Source organism: Neomonachus schauinslandi, chromosome 16, assembly GCF_002201575.2.
Source record: "Neomonachus schauinslandi chromosome 16, ASM220157v2, whole genome shotgun sequence".
In the NCBI taxonomy this organism is placed as follows: Eukaryota; Metazoa; Chordata; class Mammalia; order Carnivora; family Phocidae; genus Neomonachus; species Neomonachus schauinslandi.
Genome location: NC_058418.1, coordinates 13,076,331 through 13,099,979, shown reverse-complemented (window position 1 = coordinate 13,099,979; position 23,649 = coordinate 13,076,331). Strand labels below are relative to the sequence as shown.

The following is a 23,649-nucleotide window of genomic DNA, read 5'->3' as shown; positions in this document are numbered from 1 at the left end:
CTGATTTAGATTGGATGAAGCAGTCAAGGAAGGTCTCTTGGGAGGGTGTATCTGACAGATCACAAGGAAATGGGGAAAGCCATGGGGATCTCTGTCAGGCACGGTCACCTCAGGGCCTTTGCACTTGCTGTTCCTTCTGTCAGGAATATTTTACCAGGATGCATATCACTTCCTCTTCTTCCCCCCACCTTAGATCTTTGCTCAGATGTCACCTCAGCATGGCCTGTAGGCACTAAGATCAGCTGGTAAGGAAGAGTCCTGAATAGCCAGAGAGACTCCATGAAAATCTCTTAAAAGTATACCTCACACACAGATGTGACAGAATTCACCTGAAACATTATCATGTCTGGCACAAACTTTCAATAAAGCCTGGCTATTTTTATAATCTTTAAAATGTTTGAGATAGACCTGGAATCTGTTACCTTCCCAAGTTATCATCCAGGGCAGGACTTTGCCTTCTCCCACAGCCGGTTCTAAAGACTGTCCAGATTCCATTTGAATGTCTCCCGTGATGGGAAGCTCACTCCTCCACCTACCCCAGTACAGGGCCTAACTTGACTCCCAGTAGTTGGTCCACGAGGTTTGGCTCTCCGCTTTGGGCAACAGAGCCAGTTTGAGTAGGGGGATGTGGTGGGGGGGCTCAAATGTCAACCTTAGAGTCTTGGAGGGTATTTTTCTTTCTTTTTTTCTTTTTGTTTTTTTAAGTAGGCTCCATGCCCAGCGTGGAGCCCAATTCAGGGCTTGAACTCAACCTGAGATCAAGACCTGAGTTGAAATCAAGAGTCGGACGCTTAAGCAACTGAGCCACTGAGGCATCCCTCAGAGTGTACTTTGAAGGCACTGGGGAGCCATGCAGGGGTCTGCAGGAGAGGGACATGGTCAGATTTGTACTTAGACCCACGGACCAGAGTGGTCACAGCTGGGAGAGAGGAATCGGGGCTATGGGACTCAGAGAAGGTGCGTGGCCACCTTGGTGAGTGTTAGGGAAGTGCCTGCAGGAGGGGGAATCTGCCAAAAAAGGAATTCAATAGAGGAGGGAGTAGAGAGGACTCCGGCAGAGGAAAGACCTGTGTGAAGGAGCCTGGGGTGTCTGCACAGTGACCATGACCCTCCCCTGCTCAAAAGACTTTCATGACTCCAGTCCTCAAGATTAAGAGGAAACTTTTTTTTAAAATTTTTTTTGGGGGGGGTGGGCCTGGGTGGCTCAGTCGGTTGAGGGACAGACTCTTGATTTCAAAAGGCTCAGGTCATGATCCCAGGGTTGTGGGATGGAGCTCAGCATCCAGCTCTGAGCTCACTGGGGAGTCTGCTCTCCCTCTCTCTTCCTCTGCCCCTCCCCGCACTTGCGTGCTCTCCATAATTAATGAATCTTAAAAAAAAAAAAAATTGTATTTTTAAGTACTCTACACCCAATGTGGGGCTTGAACTCACAACCCCGAGATCAAGAGTCGCACGCTCCACCAGCCGAGCCAGCCGGGCACCCCTAAGAGGAAACTCTAACTGAACTCTCTCTTCATTAAGAATTGATGAGCACTTGTGTATGCCCGGTTCTGCTGGGCTATACTTTACTGATCATTCTATCTTCTCTAAAACAAAAATAATTTTGTAAATCGAACCTGTATTTCCCCCTGTAAGTATTAGCCTGTAAGTATTCAAATGTTTTCTTGCGGGGCGGGGGGGCGGGGAAGGAGTTGGCGTCACCTAAGGACTTTACTCAGCACCTGGCACAGAACGTTTATGACCAAGAGGCTGGAGCATCTGCTCCCACCACCGGGTTTTTCTTGCCGTGGTTCGGGAATACTTAGGGGCTTCTGGAGGGCCTGGGGGTGCCCCCTCGCCCCATTGTGAGGGAGCGGGTTCCCCTTGATCTGTGAAGACGGAATTTCCTGCCCATTTGCTCCTCACACCTTCCGGAGGCCAAACGGGCGGCCCAGCTGCGGCCGAAAGGGGGAGGGGCGCGGCCGTCCGGCAGATGGCGGCATTTACATACAGCTGGAGCCCCCTCGCAGGCGGGGGGCCCCTCACCCCGGCGTCTGGTGCATCCGTGATGCGGGGTTTGGAAGGGTGGCTTTGTCTTCCGGAGGGGAGCACACACACCGCGCATGTACACACACAGGTCCACAAAGAACCCCGGATCTTTATCGTACCCACACATGGCTACACCCATGGACTTCCCAACACCTAATCTCTTTCACGCTCGGACGCTCGGTTATTCACAGCTGACACAGACCCTACCACACACACACACAGCCACCTAGAGGTACCTGCACAGACCACAAAGAGGTTCATGTGACTCCACACAGTGGTTCAGGATCTCACATTTACTCCTATACACGCACAGAGAAGCATCCACAACAGCCGCACAATCCCCCAAAGTCACACAATCATGAAGTCACGTACGCCTATGTTCTCCCATGCAGGTGCACACGCATACACGCACACACACAACCACAGAATCTTACAACCTCGCAATAGTCTTAACCATATACAACTTTAGGCACACGTGGAGCCACGTAGTCTCAGCTAGGCACACAATCACAAAGTCACGTACAGCCTCCAGCCAGCTCTTGCTCACACCACACGCACGCACAGAATCTTAAAATCATATATAACCTCACACACTGGCTTAACCCCCTAGCCCCACCCCATCCTCACAAAGTCGTGCCCAAACCACACACAAGATCGCACGCTCACTACATTGCCAGTGCCCATACCACCATTCACGGTTGCTCCAGCAAGCTCCCCTTCCCCTGCGACCTCCTCCCCTGGGGTCTCCCGGAGCCCGGCGGCTGCCTGAAGGGGCGGAGCCGTCCCCTCAGATATAAGGCTCGGGAGCTAGCCGCTGCGGCTCCCAGCACCCCCCCACCCCGAAAGGCCATGGTCAGCCCGCAGATGCCCCAGCTCCTGCCCCGGACGGTGATCCTGGCGCTTATTTTCCTTCCCCAGGTCAGAGCAGGAGTGGAAAGGGAGGAATGGGAAGGGGTGCGACCCCGGGGTCTTGGGGAGGGGCCGCGGGGCGGACGGGACGCCTGGGCCCCGACGCCTCCTCACCCTGCGCCCCTTTCCGGCCCCAGGCACGGCCGGCAGGCGTCTTCGAGCTGCAGATCCACTCTTTCAGGCCGGGACCAGGCCCGGGGGCCCCGCGGTCCCCCTGCAGTGCGCAGGGCCCGTGCCGCCTCTTCTTTAGGGTCTGCCTGAAGCCGGGGGTCTCCGAGGAGGCCGCCGAGTCTCCGTGCGCCCTGGGCGCGGCGCTGAGTGCGCGCGGACCCGTCTACACCCAGCAGCCCGAAGCGCCCGCGCCTGACCTGCCTCTGCCCGACGGCTTCATGCGCGTGCCCTTCCGGGAAGCCTGGCCGGTGAGAAACGCGTGCTTGGAGGCCTTACCCAAACCTCTATGGCCTTCTGCCCTCCAACTTCCAAGACCCCAACCTTTCCCTCTGGGGACCCCAAATTCCCAGACCAGTAACTATCATCTAGAATCCCACATTCTTAGACCCTGTGGGCTACCCACAGTGGACCCCAAATTTCTGAATCCCACTTCCCCTTTAGGGATCCCAAATGTTCTGATGCCCACCCTGCATGCTTGGGACCCCAAGTTCCCAGAACCTCAAACTCACCTTCTGTAAATCCTAAATTCACAGAACCTTACCTCTGTTCCTTGGGGATCCCTAAACATTGGAATCCTTATCTTTATCTTCAGATCTCCCTGCACTTAGGGACCTTCCCACACCCTGTCTCCCCAATCTCCTCTCACCTTATCCCTACTCAGATCTTCCAGTTGGGGCCCGTATTCATGACTTTTACCTCCAAAATCCTATCTCCTAACCCACAACCCCAAAAGCAGACAGGTGAACAGACCTGTACTTGAATTCTAGACCCCTGTCCTTTTGGGCAAAGTGGCTTTCCCTGTTCCAGCCTCAGTTTCCCCATCTGTAAAATGGGATCATCATGGTACCTCACAAGGGTCCATCTTGAGGGATTCAACTAGGTATCTCCAGTCTAGTGTTTACCCATAGGAAGTGCTCTATAAAGGAAGCCCAAACTGTCATTCCTTCCCTGGGCCAGCCCCTCTGGGAATTGTCCCTTGTCTGCCTGGTCCCTGAATGACCTCCCCCCCACAAAGTCTGGCCTTCACTGAGTACCCACCCTGACCACTGTCTTCCATTCTTTCCTCTCCTTCCTCCACCCAACCAGGGCACCTTCTCTCTCATCATCGAAACCTGGAGAGAGGAGTTAGAACAGATTGGAGGTGAGTGTCTTCAGTCATCAGACTAAAGTGCAGACTGTGGGGGCTCCAGGGAGTTGGGGCCCCATGTAAGATCCAGGATAGTGACATGGGGCTGTCTATAGGGTGGAGCATTCACGTGATCCCCCCCCCCTGCGGTGTCCTCACAGCTCCTGGAGTGCGGTGCTGGGTGTTGGTAGTCCCAGGGCTCTTGGCGGGTCGGTGTAGGACTGTCCTGGGACTGGATGTAGGAGTCTGTGGCCTGATGCCAGGCAAAGTACACTCTTACTACCTTGGAATCGAAGCCACCAGAGCAGGAGGATATAACCCAGTCCTGTACTATCACCATCGGAGTTTGATAAGCCGGGGTGCAGAATGAGTTACTTCTGGTTCTTCTATTCAAAGCTCTGTCATGGTGTCTACATAGGGGTCCCAGAAGCCCTACGGGACATCGCATGTTGACCAGAGTGAATATTGAGCAAAGGTTTCAGGGAGAGAGATGGGGTGATTTTATTCTTCTTTTTTAAAAAAGATTTTATTTATTCATTTGAGACACAGAGAGAGAGCATGAGCAGAGGGAGAGGCAGAGGGAGAGGGAGAAGCAGGCTCCCCGCTGAGCAGGGAGCCCAATGTGGGGCTCGATCCCAGGACCCTGGGATCACGACCTGAACCGAAGGCACACTTAACCATCTGAGCCACCCAGGGGTCCCCGGGGTGATTTTATTCTTTTTTTTTTTTTTAATTTTTATTTATTTATTTATTTTTTATTTATTTGAGACAGAGAGAAGGAGAGAGAGAGAGCACATGAGAGGGGGGAGGGTCAGAGGGAGAAGCAGGTTCCTTGCTGAGCAGGGAGTCCGATGCGGGACTCGATCCAGGGACTCCAGGATCATGACCTGAGCCGAAGGCAGTCGCTTAACCAACTGAGCCACCCAGGCGCCCCCGGGGTGATTTTATTCTTAATTTGAGGGGATTTGGGAGCCATGTAAGGCCCACAGTGTATGTGTGTGTGTGTGTGGGGGGGTTCTGTCACCATTTAGATATAGAAAACTCCTGTGGCACAATGTGGGGGTGTGACAGCTTTGCTGGGGAGAAAATGCCACTCTCTGTATCCTGAGGCTTCAGGCAGTGAGGGTAATTTATGGTCTAGTAATTGGGGTCTCTGTCACCATTTTGAAACAGGAAGATCCTGAGGCACAGTTTCGGGGTGTTATGACCTCACTTCAAAAAGCCTGAGTTGCGCCTTGGCCATATAGCGATATCAAATGGCACAGGGTGTTAGAGGTCTCATTACTGCTTTAATATACAAAGATTCTGGGGCAAGATCTGGGGGTATTCCGGCTTCTGTGGGAGGACTGTTATCATCGCGATGGTAATAGGGTACTAATGGGATGGCGACCTCATTATGGGAGTTCACAGCCTTGCTAAGGGGGTAACTGCCATTCTCAGGGCTCAAAAAGGGGTGTTTTGGCCTCGCTAAGAGCGGCAGGGAGAGTGCAAGCTCCATCTGTATCGCCAGAGTCCGGTCGCGGCCCGGCCCACCCCAGCGCCGCTCCCTTGTCCCCGCAGGACCCGCCTGGAGCCTGCTGGCGCGCGTGGCCGGTCGGCGCCGCCTGGCTGCCGGGGGCCCGTGGGCCCGGGACGTGCAGCGCGCAGGCGCCTGGGAACTGCGCTTTTCCTACCGCGCGCGCTGCGAGCCGCCCGCCGTCGGGGCCGCATGCGCGCGGTTCTGCCGCTCGCGCAGCGCCCCCTCGCGGTGCGACTCGGGACTGCGCCCCTGCGTGCCGGTCGAGGACGAGTGCGAGGCCACGCGTGAGTCCTGCGTTCCACCCCACCCCATCCCCGGCCCTTCCTTACTTAGCTGCACTTACGGCCCCCAGGCCCCTTTCACAACCCGGTTACCCTCCTCAGGGAACTGGGAACCCGAGAGCTCTGCCTGGGTGCCGCAGACACCCCTCTCCAGGAAACGGCGGAATGCTGCTGACCGCTTGCCAAGTACCCCAGGCCCCCCTCTAGCCCCTCTCGCGGTCCTCAGCCCCCTCCCACGATCCAGCTGCCACCCTCGGGGAAACTGAGGACCCTGAGCTTCCCTCCAGACTTCTGGGCACTCCAGCCCCCTTCCCTTTCTCTTCCCTAACAGGAACCCCACACCAATATCCCATGCTGGTACTACCCACCCCCCTTCGTCCTCCAACGCATGCGCACACCCCTTTCCAAAGGCTAGGACCCTCTAACTCTTCTAATGCTGGGGCCCTTCCTACCCCCACCCAGGAGCTTTGGAAACTCCTCGCAGTTTCCCTCAACCCCCTCACCAAGGGTTACTTTATCCTCCCTTCCTGCAATTGCAGGCCAGATCTAAAGCTTGGATCCCCGACCTCCGTTATGGGGACCCTCAGACTCCTCCCCAAACTTCTGAATCCCACTGAAGCCCCTAGGACTCCCGGGCTTATCCAGATTCTCCCAGGGCTGCCCTAATTCAAGACCCCCCTATTTCCCCTGAAAGACCAGGGGCCCCTCCCTAATCCCCAATCCCCTTCTCTCATTCTGCTCTCTCCAAGCTCAGACCCTGCAGGCCCCACTCCAGTCTCCTTCTAAGAGCACAGAGTCTGGAGCTCAATGGCCTAGGTTCACATCCTCCATCTGCCACTTCCTATGTGCCTCTCTGGGCCTCAGTTTCCCTGTCTGGAAACTGGGGGTCACAATACCCTCTAGCCCAGAGGGCTGTCTGTCACAAGGATGAAACAAGGTGGCGCTCAGAAACTTCTGTTTCCTATCCTCCTGACCCTGCCCTCGTCAACGTTACTCTCCCTCTGCCTCTCCTTCCCCCATAGCGGCGTGTCGAGCGGGCTGCAGTCCCGACCACGGCTTCTGTGAGCAGCCCAATGAATGTCAATGCCTGGAGGGCTGGACTGGGCCCCTCTGCACCATCCCTGTCTCCAGCAGCTGCCTGACTCCCAGGGGCCCATCGGCTGCCACCCCTGGATGCCTCGTACCCAGGCCTGGGCCCTGTGACGGGAACCCGTGTGCCAACGGGGGCAGCTGTAACGTCAGTATCAGCCCCTCCTACCTCATCCTGGGGAGGGCTTCCTGGAGGTGCCCAGTCTTCATCTGGGGCCTTGAAGGATTGGGGAATGAATGGGTTTGGGAAGAGCCCGTAGTAACCAGGTGAGCGGCCTGGGGTCGGCAAAAGTGTGGCGGTGGGAATGAGCCTGGTGTGTGTACTGGGATAAAGTGGAGCCCAGCGTGGGCCACCTGGACACTGCCACCAAGGGACAGTGAGAAACAGGGTCAGGTTAGGGGGAGGGCCTGAAAAGGGGAGATCCAGAGAAGGCTTCAAGGAGGAGGTGGGCTTAGGGCTAGGACCCGGAGGTAGGATTCGGCTATGCGGACGGAAAAGCGGGGAGGGCAGACCCAGCTGGCAGCATGTGTAGGCAAAGGTGAAGAGGTGGGAATGGGGTCGCTCTGGGCCTCCAGAGCTTCCCCTCTGCGGGGTTGGCTGGGCAGAGCCAGAAACGTGGAGTGCAGCGAGGGCTTGTTTCAGGGGACTCCCTAAGTGCGGCCCCTGAAGACTGGGAGGTAGGACTGGACAAGGTGCAGCCCTCCATGGTCAAGATAGGACGGGGGAAGGATTTTGCTCCCAGGAGACCCCGTTCTGAAGTCCTCTTGCGGCTGCCCAGGAGACCCCGGGATCCTTCGAATGTGCCTGTCCCCGCGGGTTCTATGGACTGCGGTGCGAGGTGAGCGGGGTGACGTGTGCGGATGGACCCTGCTTCAATGGCGGCTTATGTGTGGGAGGCGCGGACCCTGACTCTGCCTACATCTGCCACTGCCCACCGGGGTTCCAAGGCTCCAACTGTGAGAAGAGAGTGGACCGGTGCAGCCTGAAGCCATGCCGGAACGGTGAGGTGGGGAGGCCAGGCGGTGAGGGACGGGGGAGGGGGGTCCCTGCGTGGTCAGTGGCAAAAGCGGGGCTTGGCTCAGACAGCCCTGGGTGGGAATCCTGGCTGAGCTTTCTCTACCCTCTGGCCCAGGGAAGTGACCCTCCCCCTCTGCCCAGCCTGTTTTTGTTCTTTTTTTCTTTGTCTTTTTTTAAGATTTTATTTATTTATTTGAGAGAGAGAGAACACAAGCAGGGGCGGTGGGAGAGGCAGAGAGAGGGAGAAGCCCTGTCCTCATAGAGCTGATGGAGCAGACAGACAATAAACAAGATAAATAAGTAAATTATAGGGGAAGTTAGATGGTGATAAAAACTAGAAGAAAAGAGACACCTGGGTGGCTCAGTTGGTTGAGCAGAGGACTCTTGGCTTTGGCTCAGATCATGCTCTCAGGGTCATGAGATCAAGCCCTGCGTCAAGCCCGTTTACTTGTCCCTCTCCCTCTGCTCCTCCCCCTGCTCACATGCCCTCTCTCAAATAAATAAAAAAAATCTTAAAAAAAAAAACAAACTAAGAAGAAAAATAAAGCCAGAGGGGGATGGGGAGTGTGTATGGAGTGGAGGGTTGACATTTTAGCCAAAGTGGTTAGCGAAAACCTTGCTGAAGGGTAGTGAAGGAGGGAGCCATATGGGGATCTATGGGGAAGAGTTATGTTTCAGGGAACAGGAATAGCAAGTACAAAGACCCTGAGGTCAGAATGTGCCTGGCTTGTTGAGGATCACAGGGAAGCAGGTGTGGATGGAGCAGAGTGAGAGAGTGAATGCAGGGAGAGTGGTGAGATATGAGGTCAGGGAGGTGAGCGAGACAGATCGAGGGGGGCTTCATGGGCCATGAGGAGGATTTTGGTTTTATCATGAGGGAGATGGAGCCACAGGAGTGTCCCTAGCAGTGGAGAGATCTCATCTGATATAGGTGTTACAAGGTTAAATGAGATCATTAATGTAAAGGGCTCAGCACACTTTTTTTTTTTCTCAAGATTTCATTTATTTATTTGAGAGAGAGCAAGCGCGAGTAGGGGGTAGAGGGAGAGGGAGAAGCAGGCTCCCCACTGAGCAGGGACCCTGATGCGGGGCTTGATCCCAGGACTCTGGGATCAGGACCTGAGCTGAAAGCAGACCCTTAACCTACTGAGCCACCCAGGCGCCCATGAGCATTCTTATAGTACTAATTCTCTCCAAAACACTGAGTGTTCACTCTGGGCTGAGTGGAACTAGGGACACAGCAGTGACTAAGACAGCTCTGGGCCCCATCCTCATGGGGGTACCAGCCCAGGCAGGAAGACACACTTGTCCTCGGAGCCCAGAGTTGTCAGGGGTGTGATGGGGGAGCGCAGGGTTGACGGCTTCCTAGAGGAGGGGACATCTGAGCAGAGACCTGAAGGCTGAGCTCCGGGAGAGACAAGTTGAAAAGAACGGGAGGAAAGGAGGAAGGGAAAAGGGAAGGGGCATCCCAGGCAGAAGGCATGGGCAAAGGCCAGCTGGTTCAAACATGTTCTGGGACTACTATTTGAGTATGGTTGAAGCCGAGAGAAGAAGGAGAAACAGCGCGCCAAAGAGGTGAGGCTGACTCAAACCAAGACTTCACTGGAGAGGAAAAGAAGCAGGTCTGCTTTCCAGGCCAACTCCCAGAGGCTGGCCCTAGTTAGATGGAGACAGCGGGGACTCAGAGGAAAGGGTGGGGAGGACTACACAGCGGAGGAGCGGACGCGCGCACAGCTCAAGGACTCCCGTCCGGGCCGCGCCCCTGACGCCCCTTCCCCGACAGGCGGGCTCTGCCTGGATCTGGGCCACGCTCTGCGCTGCCGCTGCCGAGCCGGCTTCGCGGGGCCGCGCTGCGAGCACGACCTGGATGACTGCGCCGGCCGCGCCTGCGCCAACGGCGGCACGTGCCTGGAGGGCGGCGGCGCGCGCCGCTGCTCCTGCGCGCTGGGCTTCGGCGGCCGCGACTGCCGCGAGCGCACCGACCCGTGTGCCGCGCGCCCCTGCGCCCACGGCGGCCGCTGCTACGCCCACTTCTCCGGCCTCGTCTGCGCCTGCGCGCCCGGCTACATGGGCGCGCGCTGCGAGTTCCGGGTTCACCCCGACGGCGCGGACGAAGGCGCAGGTGCGTTGCCCGCGGCGCTGCCGGGCCTGAGGCAGGGGGACCCGCAGCGCTTCCTTTTGCCTCCGGCTTTGGGACTGCTGGTGGCCGCCGGCTTGGCCGGCGTTGCGCTCTTGCTGGTCCACGTTCGGCGCCGTGGCCCTGGCCAGGATACTGGGTCTCGCCTGCTGGCGGGGACTCCGGAGCCATCGGTGCACGCGCTCCCAGATGCACTCAACAACAGGAGAGCGCAGGAGGGTTCGGAGGATGGGCTGAGGTAAGGGGCCGCGCTCTCTCTCGCCTTGTCTATCCTGGCAGCTTTCGTCCATCTCCATAGTGCAATTGGCCTGATTCCTTGATAGACCTCGATTGGTCCCTTCCTCTTACCTGCTCCCAGCCTTTTCTGATTGGGTCGTTCCGCAGTTACGCTAGTTGGCTTTGGGTTCTCTCCATGGTGGGTGGGGAAAACAAGATCGGAGAATTGGAAGGGTCTGGATCTTCTTTTCCTCCCGCAGCCAGCCAGCGGATTGGAATCACCCCGAAGATGGAGACTCTCGTGCGATTTACGTCATATCTGCTCCTTCCATCTATGCCCGGGAGGTAGCTACCCCCCTGTACCCGCTCTGCACACACTGGGCACGCTGGGCGGAGGCAGCCCCTGCATTTCCTGTAGCCCTCTTTTACTCTATCTGTAAAACAAGGAAGGTAGGGTCTCTGGGAGGTCCTTAAGCCAACTTTCACTTGTGGCTTAATTTAGTTCTGTCTTGTAGCCCTCTTGCTGTTGTTTGGAGCTATGTGCCATCTTCTCTTTGGAACATCATATGACCTTCAGAGGTCACGATGGGGAGCCCCAGCCAGAGCTTCACTGTTTCCCACTCACTGGGGAGAGGGAGAGGAGGCCGAGGGGCAGCCCTTTCTAATGCCTCCTACTCATTTCATTTCTAGGCCTGACCTGCCCCTTTTCCATCACCGCCTGGAGACAGAACCTGGATATTTTTGTATTTACTTGGTGGTGTCCAATCTCTGCCTCAGACACTTTGGAACTGGAGGGGGTGGCTGCAAGGATTTTACCTTTGGGAGTTGTACATAATGGTTATTTAAATCCTATCCACCTCCCGCCATCTCTCCAGAGACCTCTATAAAAAGGCTCTTATTGTGATCAGCTTTGACTCATTGGGCTAAGTGCTTTGTACTTAGTGTTGGGACTGAGGGGAGAGTTATTGTGTCCTGAGAAGAATAATAGGACTCTGCTGGAGGGATCAGAAACAACTCAAAGTGGCTTAAATAAGAAGAATTTATTAGTTCATAAAAATGAAACATCTTGTGGTAGGTGTAGCTGAATTCAGCAGGGCTGGATTCGGGGACCAGGTGCCTTCAGTATATTTTCATCCAGTTGTGTCTGGGAATGACTTCATTTGTAAGCGGGGCTTTCATTGGCTCCAGTTTGTCACATGGCCTTGCTTGGATGGGGGCCAGGCTGAATGGCTTATTCTGATTGGCCAGTCTTGGCTATTTGTCTAGCGTGTGGCAGGAAGTAAGGTCAGTCAGCCTCTCCAAATTAAGTGGAGTGCGCGGGTAAAGCAGCGTCCCTCCCTCTACCCCAAATCTGGGTTTGTTACTAGACATGAGTATCGTAGCGGGCCGGCAAACCAACTGTTACAGAACAAAAACTCAATAAATTTGAAGAGTTAATTGGCTTTATTAAGCGATTCATGAATTGGGCAGCGTCCTGTCTGGGGAGTAGAGGGGAGCAGGAAGGTTTTTATGGGAAGGAGGGTGGGGCCACGGTCACCTCCCACTAGGGGAAGCGCAGGGAATCTTTTTTTTTTTTTTTTTTAATATTTATTTATTTGAGAGACACAGCGAGAGAGGGAACACAAGCAGGAGGAGTGGGAGAGGGAGAAGCAGGCTCCCCGCTGAGCAGGGAGCCCGATGCGGGGCTCGATCCCAGGATCTTGGGATCATAACTTGAGCCTAAGGCAGATGCCTAACCGAATGAGCCACCCAGGCATCCCAGGGTAGGGAGCCTTACTGGGAACTTACCTCATCTTCCTTTTGGGGGTGGAGAGGGTCCATGTTACAGATTACCTTATTGGTGCTGACCAGAGAATTCCTGACTGGCCTGTTAAGTCTTACATTTTCAGGTGAAGTTGAAACTGCAATTAGGTTAGGTATTAAGCCCCAGTTTGGTGACTTAGCCTAAGTGACGCCATTTTGAGCCTGTGCTTTTTTTTTAAATCTTTTTTTTTTTAATATTTTATTTATTTGACAGAGACACAGCGAGAGAGGGAACACAAGCAGGGGGAGGGGGAGAGGGAGAAGCAGGCTCCCTGCTGAGCAAGGAGCCCCTCGTATGAAATTTCTTTGATATATTTTGTCCAAGGGGGAAAAATACAAGGTACAAAAGAACGAACAGGGTGCTATGGTTTGTGTTTTAAAAATGGACTGTATGGAGTTCCACTTCTGGCATGACCAAATGAGGAGCTTGGCGGACCTGCCTGCCCGCAAACTGGTGCAAATTATAAAAACAAAATGACAAGGGCGCCTGGGTGGCTCAGTCAGTTAAGCGTCTGCCTTCAGCTCAGGTCATGATCCCAGGGTCCTGGGATCGAGCCCCGCGTCGGGCTCCCTGCTCAGCGGGGAGCCTGCTTCTCCCTCTCCCTCTGCCTGTGCTCCCCCTGCTTGTGTTTGCGCTCCCTCTCTGTCAAATAAATAAAATCTTAAACAAAAAAACAGAATGGCAGCCCAACCATTTGAAGCTTCTGGGGATGATCCGGAGGGCATGTAGCAAATTAATAAACAAAATCTAAAAATTTGGTGAGAACAGGGAGAACCAGTGATGGGTGAACCAAGACCCTCCCCCAGCCCCTCCATTTCTGACTGGGCTCCCTCCCCGCCCCCAACTCCCAGTTGGAGGGCAATCCTCTGGGGAGGGGCAGAATGTCAGCCTTTCTCATCCTGCTCCCAGCTACCTGTTGCTGAGGCCAAGTTCTGGGGGAGCACAGCCGAGAGGGGAGTCTCCCTTCCTCAGCCCAGCCCATACTTGTGGAGTGCTTGAGAATACTGGGGCCCCGGTTGCCCCTCCCTGGCTCCTGGGGCAGGAGTTTCACATCAAGAGGACAAGCTAGAAGATGGGGGGCCTGCCGCCTCACCCCACTGAGGACTCAGCTCCGAAAGTGGGGTCCCTCTGAGTGAAGTCGACCATTGTCCCCACCCTGGTATCAGAGCCATGGCTCAGGGATTTTGTCTGTGGGAGAAGCAGCCTGCAGAGCAGAGAGCTCCAAATATTTCCTCAAAGGAACTGACTCTTTTTGGGACCGAGTGAGAAGTTCAAGGCTAACCATGCCTCAGAGACCGCGGAGGTCGTGGTGTACGTAAGGCAGATGGAAGGAGATTGATAGACTCTGGCTAGTTTGCCAGAGAGCCAGGGAAAGAGACAGCTGGTGAGAACCCTCCTTGGGTCAGAACTAATCTCAAACTGATTTGGGGGACTTGGGGAGTAACCCTTCCAAGGATCCCTAATTTGATTGGATCAGTCTCTGAAAAAGTTTATGCCCCCTGAAGTGTTGAGAACAACGAGAACAGTAGAGCAAGCAGCTGACGATGGGTGGAGCTCCCCTGCCCAGCATGGTCAGGGAAAGACCCGGAGAACCTGCCCAAACCCACCAGCCCAGGATGACTGGGCATATCTAAGGCTCTGCACGCTCCCTTCCCTGGCTCTGCACTTGCTGGAGGAAGCGAGGACAGACTGAACGAATCATGTGACCAGTCACTAAACAGACATAAACCCCAGGGCGGGGACCAGCACCTGGAGTTGCCACAGTGCGCTATCTGAAATGTCCAGTTGCCAACAAAAAAATATGATATAGGCGAAGAAACGAAAATAAGACCTGTATACTGGAGGGGGTGGGAGGAGACAGAAACTGCCGGGGAGAGGGACCAGAGACGAAGGTTGGGATGAACAGACAAAGCCTTCAAAGTAGGCTTCGCAGGGGCGCCTGGGTGGCTCAGTTGGTTGAGCATCCAACTCTTGATCTCCGGGTGGTGAGTTCAAGTCCTGCGTTGGGCTCCACAGTGGGCGTGGAGCCTTTAAAACAAAACAAAACAAAAACCAAAGTAGCCATTGCAAACAGGTTTGGAGAGGGGGAGGCAACTGGTGAGTAAAGAAGTGCAGGGAATAACAACGTTGCACCAAGTAGAGAACAATAGAGGGGCGGATGCTATTTTAAAAAGAATCTGATGGAAATTCTGGAGTTGAAACGTACAGTATCTACAATGAAAAATTCTCTGGAGGGGCTCAATAGTAGATTTGAACTGTCAGAAGAAAGCATTCTCAAGCTTGAAGATAGATTGAAAGAGATCCTGCCATCCCAACTAGAGAGGGAAAGAGACAGAAAATGAACAGAGCCTTGGAGAAATGTTTTATTTATTTTTTTAAAGATTTTATTTATTGGGGCACCTGGATGGCTAAGTCGTTAAGCGTCTGCCTTCGGCTCAGGTCATGAACCCAGGGTGGTCCTGGGATCGAGCCCCACATCGGGCTCCCTGCTCTGCAGGAAGCCTGCTTCTCCCTCTCTCACTCCCCCTGCTTGTGTTCCCTCTCTCACTGTGTCTCTCTCTGTCAAATAAATAAAATCTTTAAAAAAATATATTTTATTTATTTATTAGAGAGAGCGTGCAGAGGGAGAATGAGAGGGAGAAGCAGACTCCCCGCTGAGCAGGGAGCCCGATGCGGGGCCCGATCCCAGGACCCTGAGATCATGACCTGAGCTGAAGGCAGACGCTTAACCAGCTGAGCCACTCAGGCGCCGAAGAAATGTTTTAAATATGCACAAAGCATTTAATATCAGAGGCTGGCAGATAACAGATGCTCAATGAGCATTAGTTCTCAATATGACACTATAAGAGGAAAGCCCATTTCACAGAGAGACAAACTGAAGCCCAGAGAGGGGTAGAAACTTGCTTAGCATCACACAGAAAATTCAGTGTCTCTCATGATCTTCATAGCTTTTGAGACGCAGGCCCAAGGTTTAAGGACTCAGTGCTTGCAAAGCACAGTAGGTCATAACTTTCTTCCCCCCCCCCACTTTTTTTAAGATTGATTTATTGGACAGAGAGTGAGAGAAAGTGCACATGAGTGCGTGGGTGGGTGGGGGAGGGGCAGAGGGAGAGGGAGAATCCTAAGGAGACTCCCCGCCAAGGAGCCCGATCTGGAGCTCCATCCCAGGACACCAAGGTCATGACCCAAGCCGAAATCAAGAGCTGGCCACTCAACCGACTGAACCACCCAGATGCTCCTAACTCTCCTCCTTTTAAAACCCTCCCATGGGGCCCCTGGGCATCGCAGTCAGTTAAGCGTCACCCTTCGGCTCAGGTCATGATCTCAGGATCCTGGAATGGAGCCCCATATTATGCTCCCCACTCAGCAGGGAGTCTGCTTCTCCCTCTCCCTCTGCCCCTCCCCCAGCTCATGCTCTCTCTAAGAAATCTTAAAAAAAATAAAACCCTTTCATGATTCAAAATAAGGTCTGTACCTGACCTAATGGTATTGGACCAATGTAACAGCCCTGGTTTTGACAATGTACTGTGGTTACATCTTAAGTTCCCATTGGGGAAAGCTGGGTGGAAATGATACAGGATGCTCTGTACTATTTTTCTAATTTCTTGTGTTACACTGTTTCAAAATAAAAAGACAAATGTTTAGGAAGCACCTCCTGTGAACCTCCCGTGAACATGCCAGGCCTCCTTCTAGGAGCTGTGGATTCAGCAGTGAACAAGACAGGAGTGGTTAAGTGCCAGGATGCCCAAGCCTGACAGTTTCCATTTGAATCCCAGCTGTGGGGATGCCTGTGTGGCTCAGTCGTTAAGCGTCTGCCTTCAGCTCAGGTCATGATCCCAGGGTCCTGGGATCGAGCCACATGTTGGGCTCCTTGCTCAGCGGAAGCCTACGTCTCTCCTCCTGCCTGCCGCTCCCCCTGCTTGTGCTCTCTCTCTGTCAAATAAATGAAATCCTTTTTTTAAAAAACTGATTTAGTTTTTTTTAAAGATTTTTATTTTTAAAGATTTTATTTATTTATTTGACAGAGAGAGACAGAGCGAGAGAGGGAACACAAGCAGGGGGAGTGGGAGAAGCAGACTCCCCTCTGAGCAGGAAGCCCGATGCGGGGGGCTCGATCCCAGGACCCTGGGATCATGACCTGAGCCGAAGGCAGATGCTTAACAACTGAGCCACCCAGGCGCCCCTGGACCAGGGCTTTCCTGATTAGGGCTCTGACGTTGGAGTCTCTCAGCCCAGGAATGTGCACACAGCAGGTACTCAAGAAATATATACTGAACGGATGAATGTTCAGCGACAGTGAGGAGAACACTGGAGCAATCTCTGTGTTCCTTACCCTGGAGGTGGGGTTTAGGGATGGGAATTTTTAGGTGAGATCTGGAGGTCCCTCCCGCCTGGTGCCTGGCCCTCAGCAATAGAACCTACGCACCGGGTGGAACACAATGTCACAGTGCCCCCTTGTGGTCGTCTCCCATTTTAGAACCCTGGTGTGGGTGAGGCTCTCCCCGCTCAAGGAAGGAGCACCGGGCAGGATCCCACCCCCACCCCCGTTACCCCGGGGGGCCCCCTGCCCCCACCATGAACAACCAGGCAAGGGCCCCTTCCCCGGCCCGGATGTCGACCTCGGTCCGGGCTTCAACCCCAGTCAGGACCTCGACTTCGGCCCGGACCCCGAAAGCCGTCCAGATCCTGACCCCCACCCGGACCCCGACTCCCGTCCCCACCCGGGCCTGGACCCCGACTCCCATCCAGGCCCCGATCTCGGCCTGGACCCCGACTCCCGTCCGGGCCCCAGCCTCAGCCTGGGCCCCCACTCCCATCCAGACCCCGGCGCGAACCCTGGCTCCCGTCCCGACCCTGGCCCGGACCCCGACTCCCATCCCGACCCCGGCCTCCGCCCGGACCCCCACTCCCGTCCAGACCCTGGCCTCGGCCTGGACCCCCACTCCCATCCAGACCCCAACCCCGGTCTGGACCCGGACTCCCGTCCGGACTCTGACCCGGATCCGGACCCCGACTCCTGCACGGATGCTGACCCGGGTCCAGACCCCTATTCCAGCCCGGATACCTACTCCAATCTGGACCGCGCCTCCGGCCCCAGCCTCGGCCCCGGCCCCAACTCCAGTTCCATCCCGGGTTCGGATCGAGATCACAGCCGCGGTCCCTGCCTCGGAATCCTTCCCGGACTCAGTCCTGCCTTTGGATCCACACCCAGAATCCGCTCCGGAGGAGCCCGCTTTGTCGCCCGACAAGGATCTTTCGCCCAAGCCGAGTGTGAAGCACTTCCCCTCCGTCGCCAGTGGATTCGGGTCCAAGCAAGAGTCCATTCTTGTCCACACTCCATCGGCCACTGATTTCCTGGGGCTCACCCTGGGCTCCACCTCGAGGGCAGACTCCTCGGCCACGAAGTTGACAGATTCCACTCCCAAGTTTGTTCCGGTGCCCATCCTGGGTCCCGACCCGTTTGCCCCCACCTTACCCGAGTCCACCAACACTTTCACTCCCACCATTGAGAGCTTCCCGATGGACAGCAAGATCGTGATTCGAGTGATCTACTGGTGAGGGGTGCCCTCGCCCACACCTGCCTCCCCCCTCCAGAGGCTGGAGGGGGTGGGGCGCTGGGGCTTTGGGGATTTGCTGGGGTGGGGGGGAGTCAAGATTCCCAGGTGGAAACGCCTCCACCTGTCACTCTCTCTGCGGCTAGAGATCTGTGGCTTCACATCCCTGCTCCGAGCCTCACCCATTCACCCTCACTCCTTTATTTGGAGTCTGCTGCCCGCCATGGGCCGGGCCTATGCGGGGATGGAGCGCTCACCTGAGCCCCCAGCTTCTCTCTCCAGGCCGAGCTGGGCTTTGCAGACGCAAAGCCAGACTCGGGGCGGGGGAATTTCAGACTGGACGGTCAGGGATGGCCTCTCCGGGCGGCCTCTAAGTGAAGATCGGGGCGTCGGGAGGGGATCTGGGTAGGAAGGGGGAGGAGGAGCCCAGGTGCAAAGGCCCAAGGAAGTTGGCTTCAGTTCTCATTGGCCCCAGAGCTGAGTCTCTGTGTCAGTGGCCCCAGGAACAGCAGTGGCCTTCCCAGGCCGGGGCTCGGTCTTCCCCTCCAACCCGCTCACCTCTCTCCTGCTTTAGAAGGTTCTCTCCCCGTCATCTCTCCCAGTTTCACTCACCCCCTCCCCTCCCACCCCGTTCCTATCTGCCCAGGTAGTCTCTCCAGGCAACTCAGTGTCTTTTCCTTTCCCCATATTGTGGATCTTTCTCCTCCCCATGTTTCCTCATTTCCCCTCTCTTTCTCTGCCTCTTTTTTTTTACGATTTTATTTATTTGATAGAGAGGGAAAGAGAGAGCACAAGCAGGGGGAGTGGCAGGCTCCCAGCTGAGCAAGGAGTCCGATGCCGGACTCGATCCCAGGACACTGGGATCATGACCTGAGCCGAAGGCAGACATTTAACCGACTGAGCTGCCCACACACCCCTGCCCTTCTCCTTTCTAGCTCTTTCTCTGACTCCATGGATTTACTAATTCACTAATTCATTCCATTGATAAGTACCTACCTTGTACCAGGCCCTGTCCTTGGCACTAGGGGCACAGAAGTGATTAAGACAGATCTTTGGGGCTCCTGGGTGGCTCAGTTGGTCATAGTTTTAGCTGGGGTGGTCAGGAAGGCCTTCCTGAGAAGGTGATGTATGAGCAAAGACCTGAAGGAGGGAGAGAAGGAGCCATGTAGATACCAGGGAAAGAGCATTCTGCAGAGGGAGCAGGCAGTGCAAAGGCCCTGAGGCAGGCATGCCTGGAGTATTGGAGGAGGAGCTCCAAGGTCCCTGTGGCTGGAGCAAAGTGGGCCAGGGGGAGAGTGGAGGAGGAGATGGGGCAGAGAGGTGATGGGGACAGCTCCCGTGGGGGGCTTGTGAACCATGCTTTTTTTTGCTCTGGGTGAGCTGGCACTGTGGGAGGGTTCCAAATGGGAGGGACGGGATCAGACTCAGGTGTTCCCAAGCTCCCTCTGGGCTGGAGGAGATCCTGATGCAGTGTCTTCCCTCCATCTCTCTCTGCCCTCCCTCCAGCGGCCTCTGAAGCTATGGCCTTCGGGTAAGTAGTTTTGACTTTGGAGGTGTGGGGAGTATAGGACATGAAGTCTGGAAGGAGGTCCTGTTTCCCCTCCCTCCAAGACCTGTGACCCCACAGTCCTGGGATCCCCTGACCCCACAATCCCATCTCCACTCTGCAGTTCATTCTACTGAGAAAGAGTCTGGAGCAGCAATTTCCAAATCGACTTCTCTTTGTGAGTGGCCTGGGGGAGGTTGGCTGGTCAGGGCTCTGAGACCCCAGGGGCTTGGAGGAGAGTGCTCACCTTCTCCCAACCCCCAACATTCCCTCTCCAGCAGGAGGAAAGAGCTGCCCAGGCTACAGGGGAGTTTGAAGTGTTTGTGGATGGGAAACTGGTCCATTCAAAGAAGGTGATTCTGAGCAAGGGTCCCAGACAGGGAGGGAGGGCGGTGGGGCGGGAGACCCACATGTCCATGCTCTTTCTCCTTTGTGTCCAGAAAGGTGATGGCTTTGTGGATGAGGCCAGGCTGCAGAAAATTATGAGCATTATCGAGGAGGAGATCAGCAAAAGGTAGCAGGCAACTGGCTGGAGGTGAGATGAGGGAGGTGAGGGGGTGAGGTGGGGGGTGGCAGGGGCCGGGGCACTGTCTTGGAGTCAAAGGCACTCGAGTCCCAGTCCTAGTTCAGCCTGTCCTCCCTGTTCAGATCAGGACAAGTCAGCTACACGCTTTTCTGAACCTCAGTTCCATCCTCTGTAAAATGGGTTTGTTGAGATTCTTCCATGAGACACCTCCCATAACGTAATAAATTTACATCGCTCAGAGAAGGGCTCAGTGGATGTCAGCTAAATTTTTTTCAAAAGAGCTTAAGATCTTTTTTTTCTTTCTTTTTCTTTCCTTTTCGTTGTAAAGCTGTACTATCTAATAACATCCTGCCGCTTTGCAATTTACAATTAAAATGAAATGCAATAAAAACTCAGTTATTGGGACACCTGGGTGGCTCAGTCGTTAAGTGGCTGCCTTCAGCTCAGGTCATGATCCCAGGGTCCTGGGATCGAGCCCCGCATCGGGCTCCCTGCTCGGTGGGGAGTCTGCTTCTCCCTCTGCCTGCAGCCCCCCACCCCCCGCTTGTGCTCTCTTGAGCGCGTGCGCTCTCTGACAAACAAAAAATTAAAAAAAAAACAAAAAACCTGTTATTAGTCACACTGGCCACATTTCAAGTGCCCTGTAGCTACATGTGGCTACTGGACTGGACAGTGCAGATATAGGACATAGAACCCATCACTGCGGAAAGTTCCACTGGTAACGTTGTTTTAAGGTATTAAAGCATATGCACAATAATTTATTTGCCACCAGTACTGGATTTTATTTATTTGCCCCATATACTGGATTTTTAAAATCACTTACTATATATACACATTTGCAAGCTGCTACTGACTTAATACTTAATCTGTTGTCACCTTTTTGGGGTATAAGTGATGTCTAAGAGATAGTACATGTTTAAAGCGTATGAGTTAATGAGTTTTGACATATGAACGTACCTGTGAAACCATTTCCGAAATGAAGATAATTAACGTGTCTGTCATACCCCAAAAATTTCCTCGGGGACCATCAGTAATTTCTCCTGCCCTTGTCCCTGTCCCAGGCCTCTGCTGATCTGCTTTCCATTATCATAGATTAGTTTGCATTTTTCTAGACTTTTTTTTTTTAAGCTTTTATTTATTTATTAGAGAGAGGGAGGGAGAGAGAGAGCAGGAGCAGAGGATGAGGCAGACTCCCCACTGAGCAGGGAGCCCGACGGGCTCGATCCCAGGACCCCGGGGTCATGACCTGAGCTGAAGGCAGACGCTTAACGACTGAGCCACCCATGTGCCCCTACATTTTCTAGACTTTTTACATAAATGGAGGTTATAATGTTCTCAAACATTTTTGGTGGAAATTTTTAGATATATATACTAGTTGAGAGACTAGTGTAATGAGCTCTATGTACTTATCAACCAGGTCTACTATTACCACCGTTCTCTTATTCCATCTATTTTCCTTCTTGCCTTTTTTTTTTTTTTTGGCACAGTGGTATTTGAAGGTATATTCTAGACCTCATGTTATTCCACCTGTAAGTACTTCAGTATGCATCTCTAATAAGTTTTAAAAACAAGTATAAGGCCATCCCCACACCGAACAAAAATTTAATTACATTAATTAATTATATATTTAATTAAAAAAAAATTTTTTTTAAGATTTTATTTGCAAGAGAGAGAATGAGAGACAGAGAGCACGAGAGGGAGGAGGGTCAGAGGGAGAAGCAGACTCCCCGCTGAGCAGAGGCCCAATGTGGGACTCGATCCCGGGACTCCAGGATCATGACTTGAGCCGAAGGCAGTCGCTTAACCAACTGAGTCACCCAGGTGCCCAATTATATATTTTTAAAGCTTTTATTTATTTGAGAGAGAGAGACAGTGACAGAGATAATGAGAGAGAACACAAGCAGGGGGAGAGGCAGAGGGAGAAGCAGGCTCCCCACTGAGCAGGGAGCCCGAAGTGGGACTCGATCCCAGGACCCTGAGATCATGACCTGAGCTGAAGGCAGACGCTTAACCACCTGAGCCACCCAGGTGCTCCTATTTTATTTATTTTTACGTAGGCTCCACACCCAACATGGGGCTTGAACTCACAACTCTTGAGATCAAGAGTCATATGCTCTATCAAGTGAGTCAGCCAGGCGCCCCCCCTGCCCCCAACAAAAATTTTAAGATGTCTTAATGGCATCTAATACCTCAAGTGTCTCAAAAATATCTTTTTAGAGGTGGTTTGGGAATCATGATCCAGACAATGTTCACATGGTATTTTAGCTGTTTTTAAAATAATTACAAACAGGATTTCTGGAATCCCTACTATGTGTCAGGCTCAATCTTTTCTCTGTCTAAAAAAAAAAAATCTTTTTTTTTTTTAAATCTGTAAACACTTGAAAGAAGTAAGGGACTGAACCATGTGGATATCTGGGGGGAAAGTATTCCAGGCAGAGGGAGCAGCAAGTGCAAAGGGTCTGTGGTCAGAATGTGTCTGGTGTGTTGAAAAATGGCAAGGAGACTCAAGGAGGGAGCATTAGGATGGTGCCTGACACATAGTAAACCCTAATATAAGTGCTATTTTTTAAATGGAGTTGTTATTTTAAATAACAACTATTTATTGTATTTTAGACAATTTTCTCTTTCTCTATTTCAGGAGCCTCAGCAGGATGCCGGAAAGGGCTGAAATGTTGCCAAGCCAGGTCCTTTTCTGATGGTGGCTGGGGCTGGGGTGGGTCGGGGAGGGGAACAGGGAAATACATACAGTCTGCCTCCCTGCATTCTGGTCTGACCGCGTCTAATGTTGGCCCACCGTCTCCTGAGGTCTATGGCGATCGCCTGCTCCTGGGCTCTGGGCATTGCCAAGGGTCTGGACTGGGAGATGGGGGTGGGGGGAAGGGAGGGAAGCTTTGAAGAGAAGCCTCATCCTGTTGCTCCCCAGGTTTGCTCCTGTCATCTAGCCTCAGGTCCTAGAATCCCAGTATTGGGAGAGGTCTCGGTGACCTGGGGGGGAGGGCCATGCGTGGATTCCTGGAACATCGATGGGCCCCCTATTCTGCACCTGGCACTGTGGGGTCACTGGGCATGAGCCAAGAGGTCCCTGCAAGGTGTGGGAGTCAGACCTTTACCACACAGTTGCTGTGACCTCCAATAGGGACCCTCCCTCTGGGAGCCTCAATTTTCTCCTCTGTAAAATGGGCATCATAACACTATTTAATCATGGAATTCTCAAGGCCTGGCACAGAATAAGTAGGTTTCAGTTGGGGTGTTCCTCTCTCCAAGTAACAGCAAACCAGACTGTCAGTGGCTCACACAACAGGACAAATAAATTGTTTTTCCTGTGAACTGGTAGGAGGGGGCCGGAGTTGGCTGGCTGCCCAATGATGCCATCAGGGACCCAGAGTCTCAGGCCAGATCCTGGAAGAACTCTTGAGAATAAGCAGCCTCCCTGGGTAACCTGATAAGCAGGAACTCCAGGCTGACCTCCCAAACCCAGGGAGACTGTTTGACCTTGAGATACCCACCACACCAGAGAGCGAAAATGGCGCCTCAGGAAGACTACTTTGCAGGTTTATAGGTCATGGGCTTATATTTAGTGCCTGCCGCCCTCCAAGTCCAGCCACTGCCTTCTGTTACCACAGAGTGCAGAGAGAGGCATCTGATCAAGAAAGTCAGTCACTCTGAGTCCGTGAGGACACGTTTGTCTTCTAAGTCCCTACAAATCCACTGCTCTTACCACAGG

General features: G+C 53.7%; 2 protein-coding genes across 2 annotated transcripts; both read left to right on the top strand.

Annotated features, from left to right (window-relative positions):
* The first annotated feature begins 2,877 nt into the window (after positions 1 to 2,877).
* Positions 2,878 to 11,421, top strand: DLL3 (delta like canonical Notch ligand 3). The gene is given in 10 exon segments (XM_021700958.1): positions 2,878 to 2,946; positions 3,075 to 3,356; positions 4,195 to 4,249; positions 5,795 to 6,037; positions 7,057 to 7,271; positions 7,903 to 8,125; positions 9,925 to 10,516; positions 10,755 to 10,860; positions 10,862 to 10,944; positions 11,370 to 11,421. Coding segments are annotated over 10 exon segments (1,920 nt in total).
* Positions 11,422 to 16,873: 5,452 nt separating this feature from the next.
* Positions 16,874 to 19,917, top strand: SELENOV (selenoprotein V). The gene is made up of 6 exons (XM_044911376.1): positions 16,874 to 17,335; positions 17,444 to 17,853; positions 19,360 to 19,384; positions 19,524 to 19,577; positions 19,678 to 19,752; positions 19,840 to 19,917. Exons 1-6 carry the CDS (start codon positions 16,874 to 16,876, stop codon positions 19,915 to 19,917), a joined length of 1,104 nt encoding a protein of 367 aa, XP_044767311.1.
* Positions 19,918 to 23,649: the final 3,732 nt, after the last annotated feature.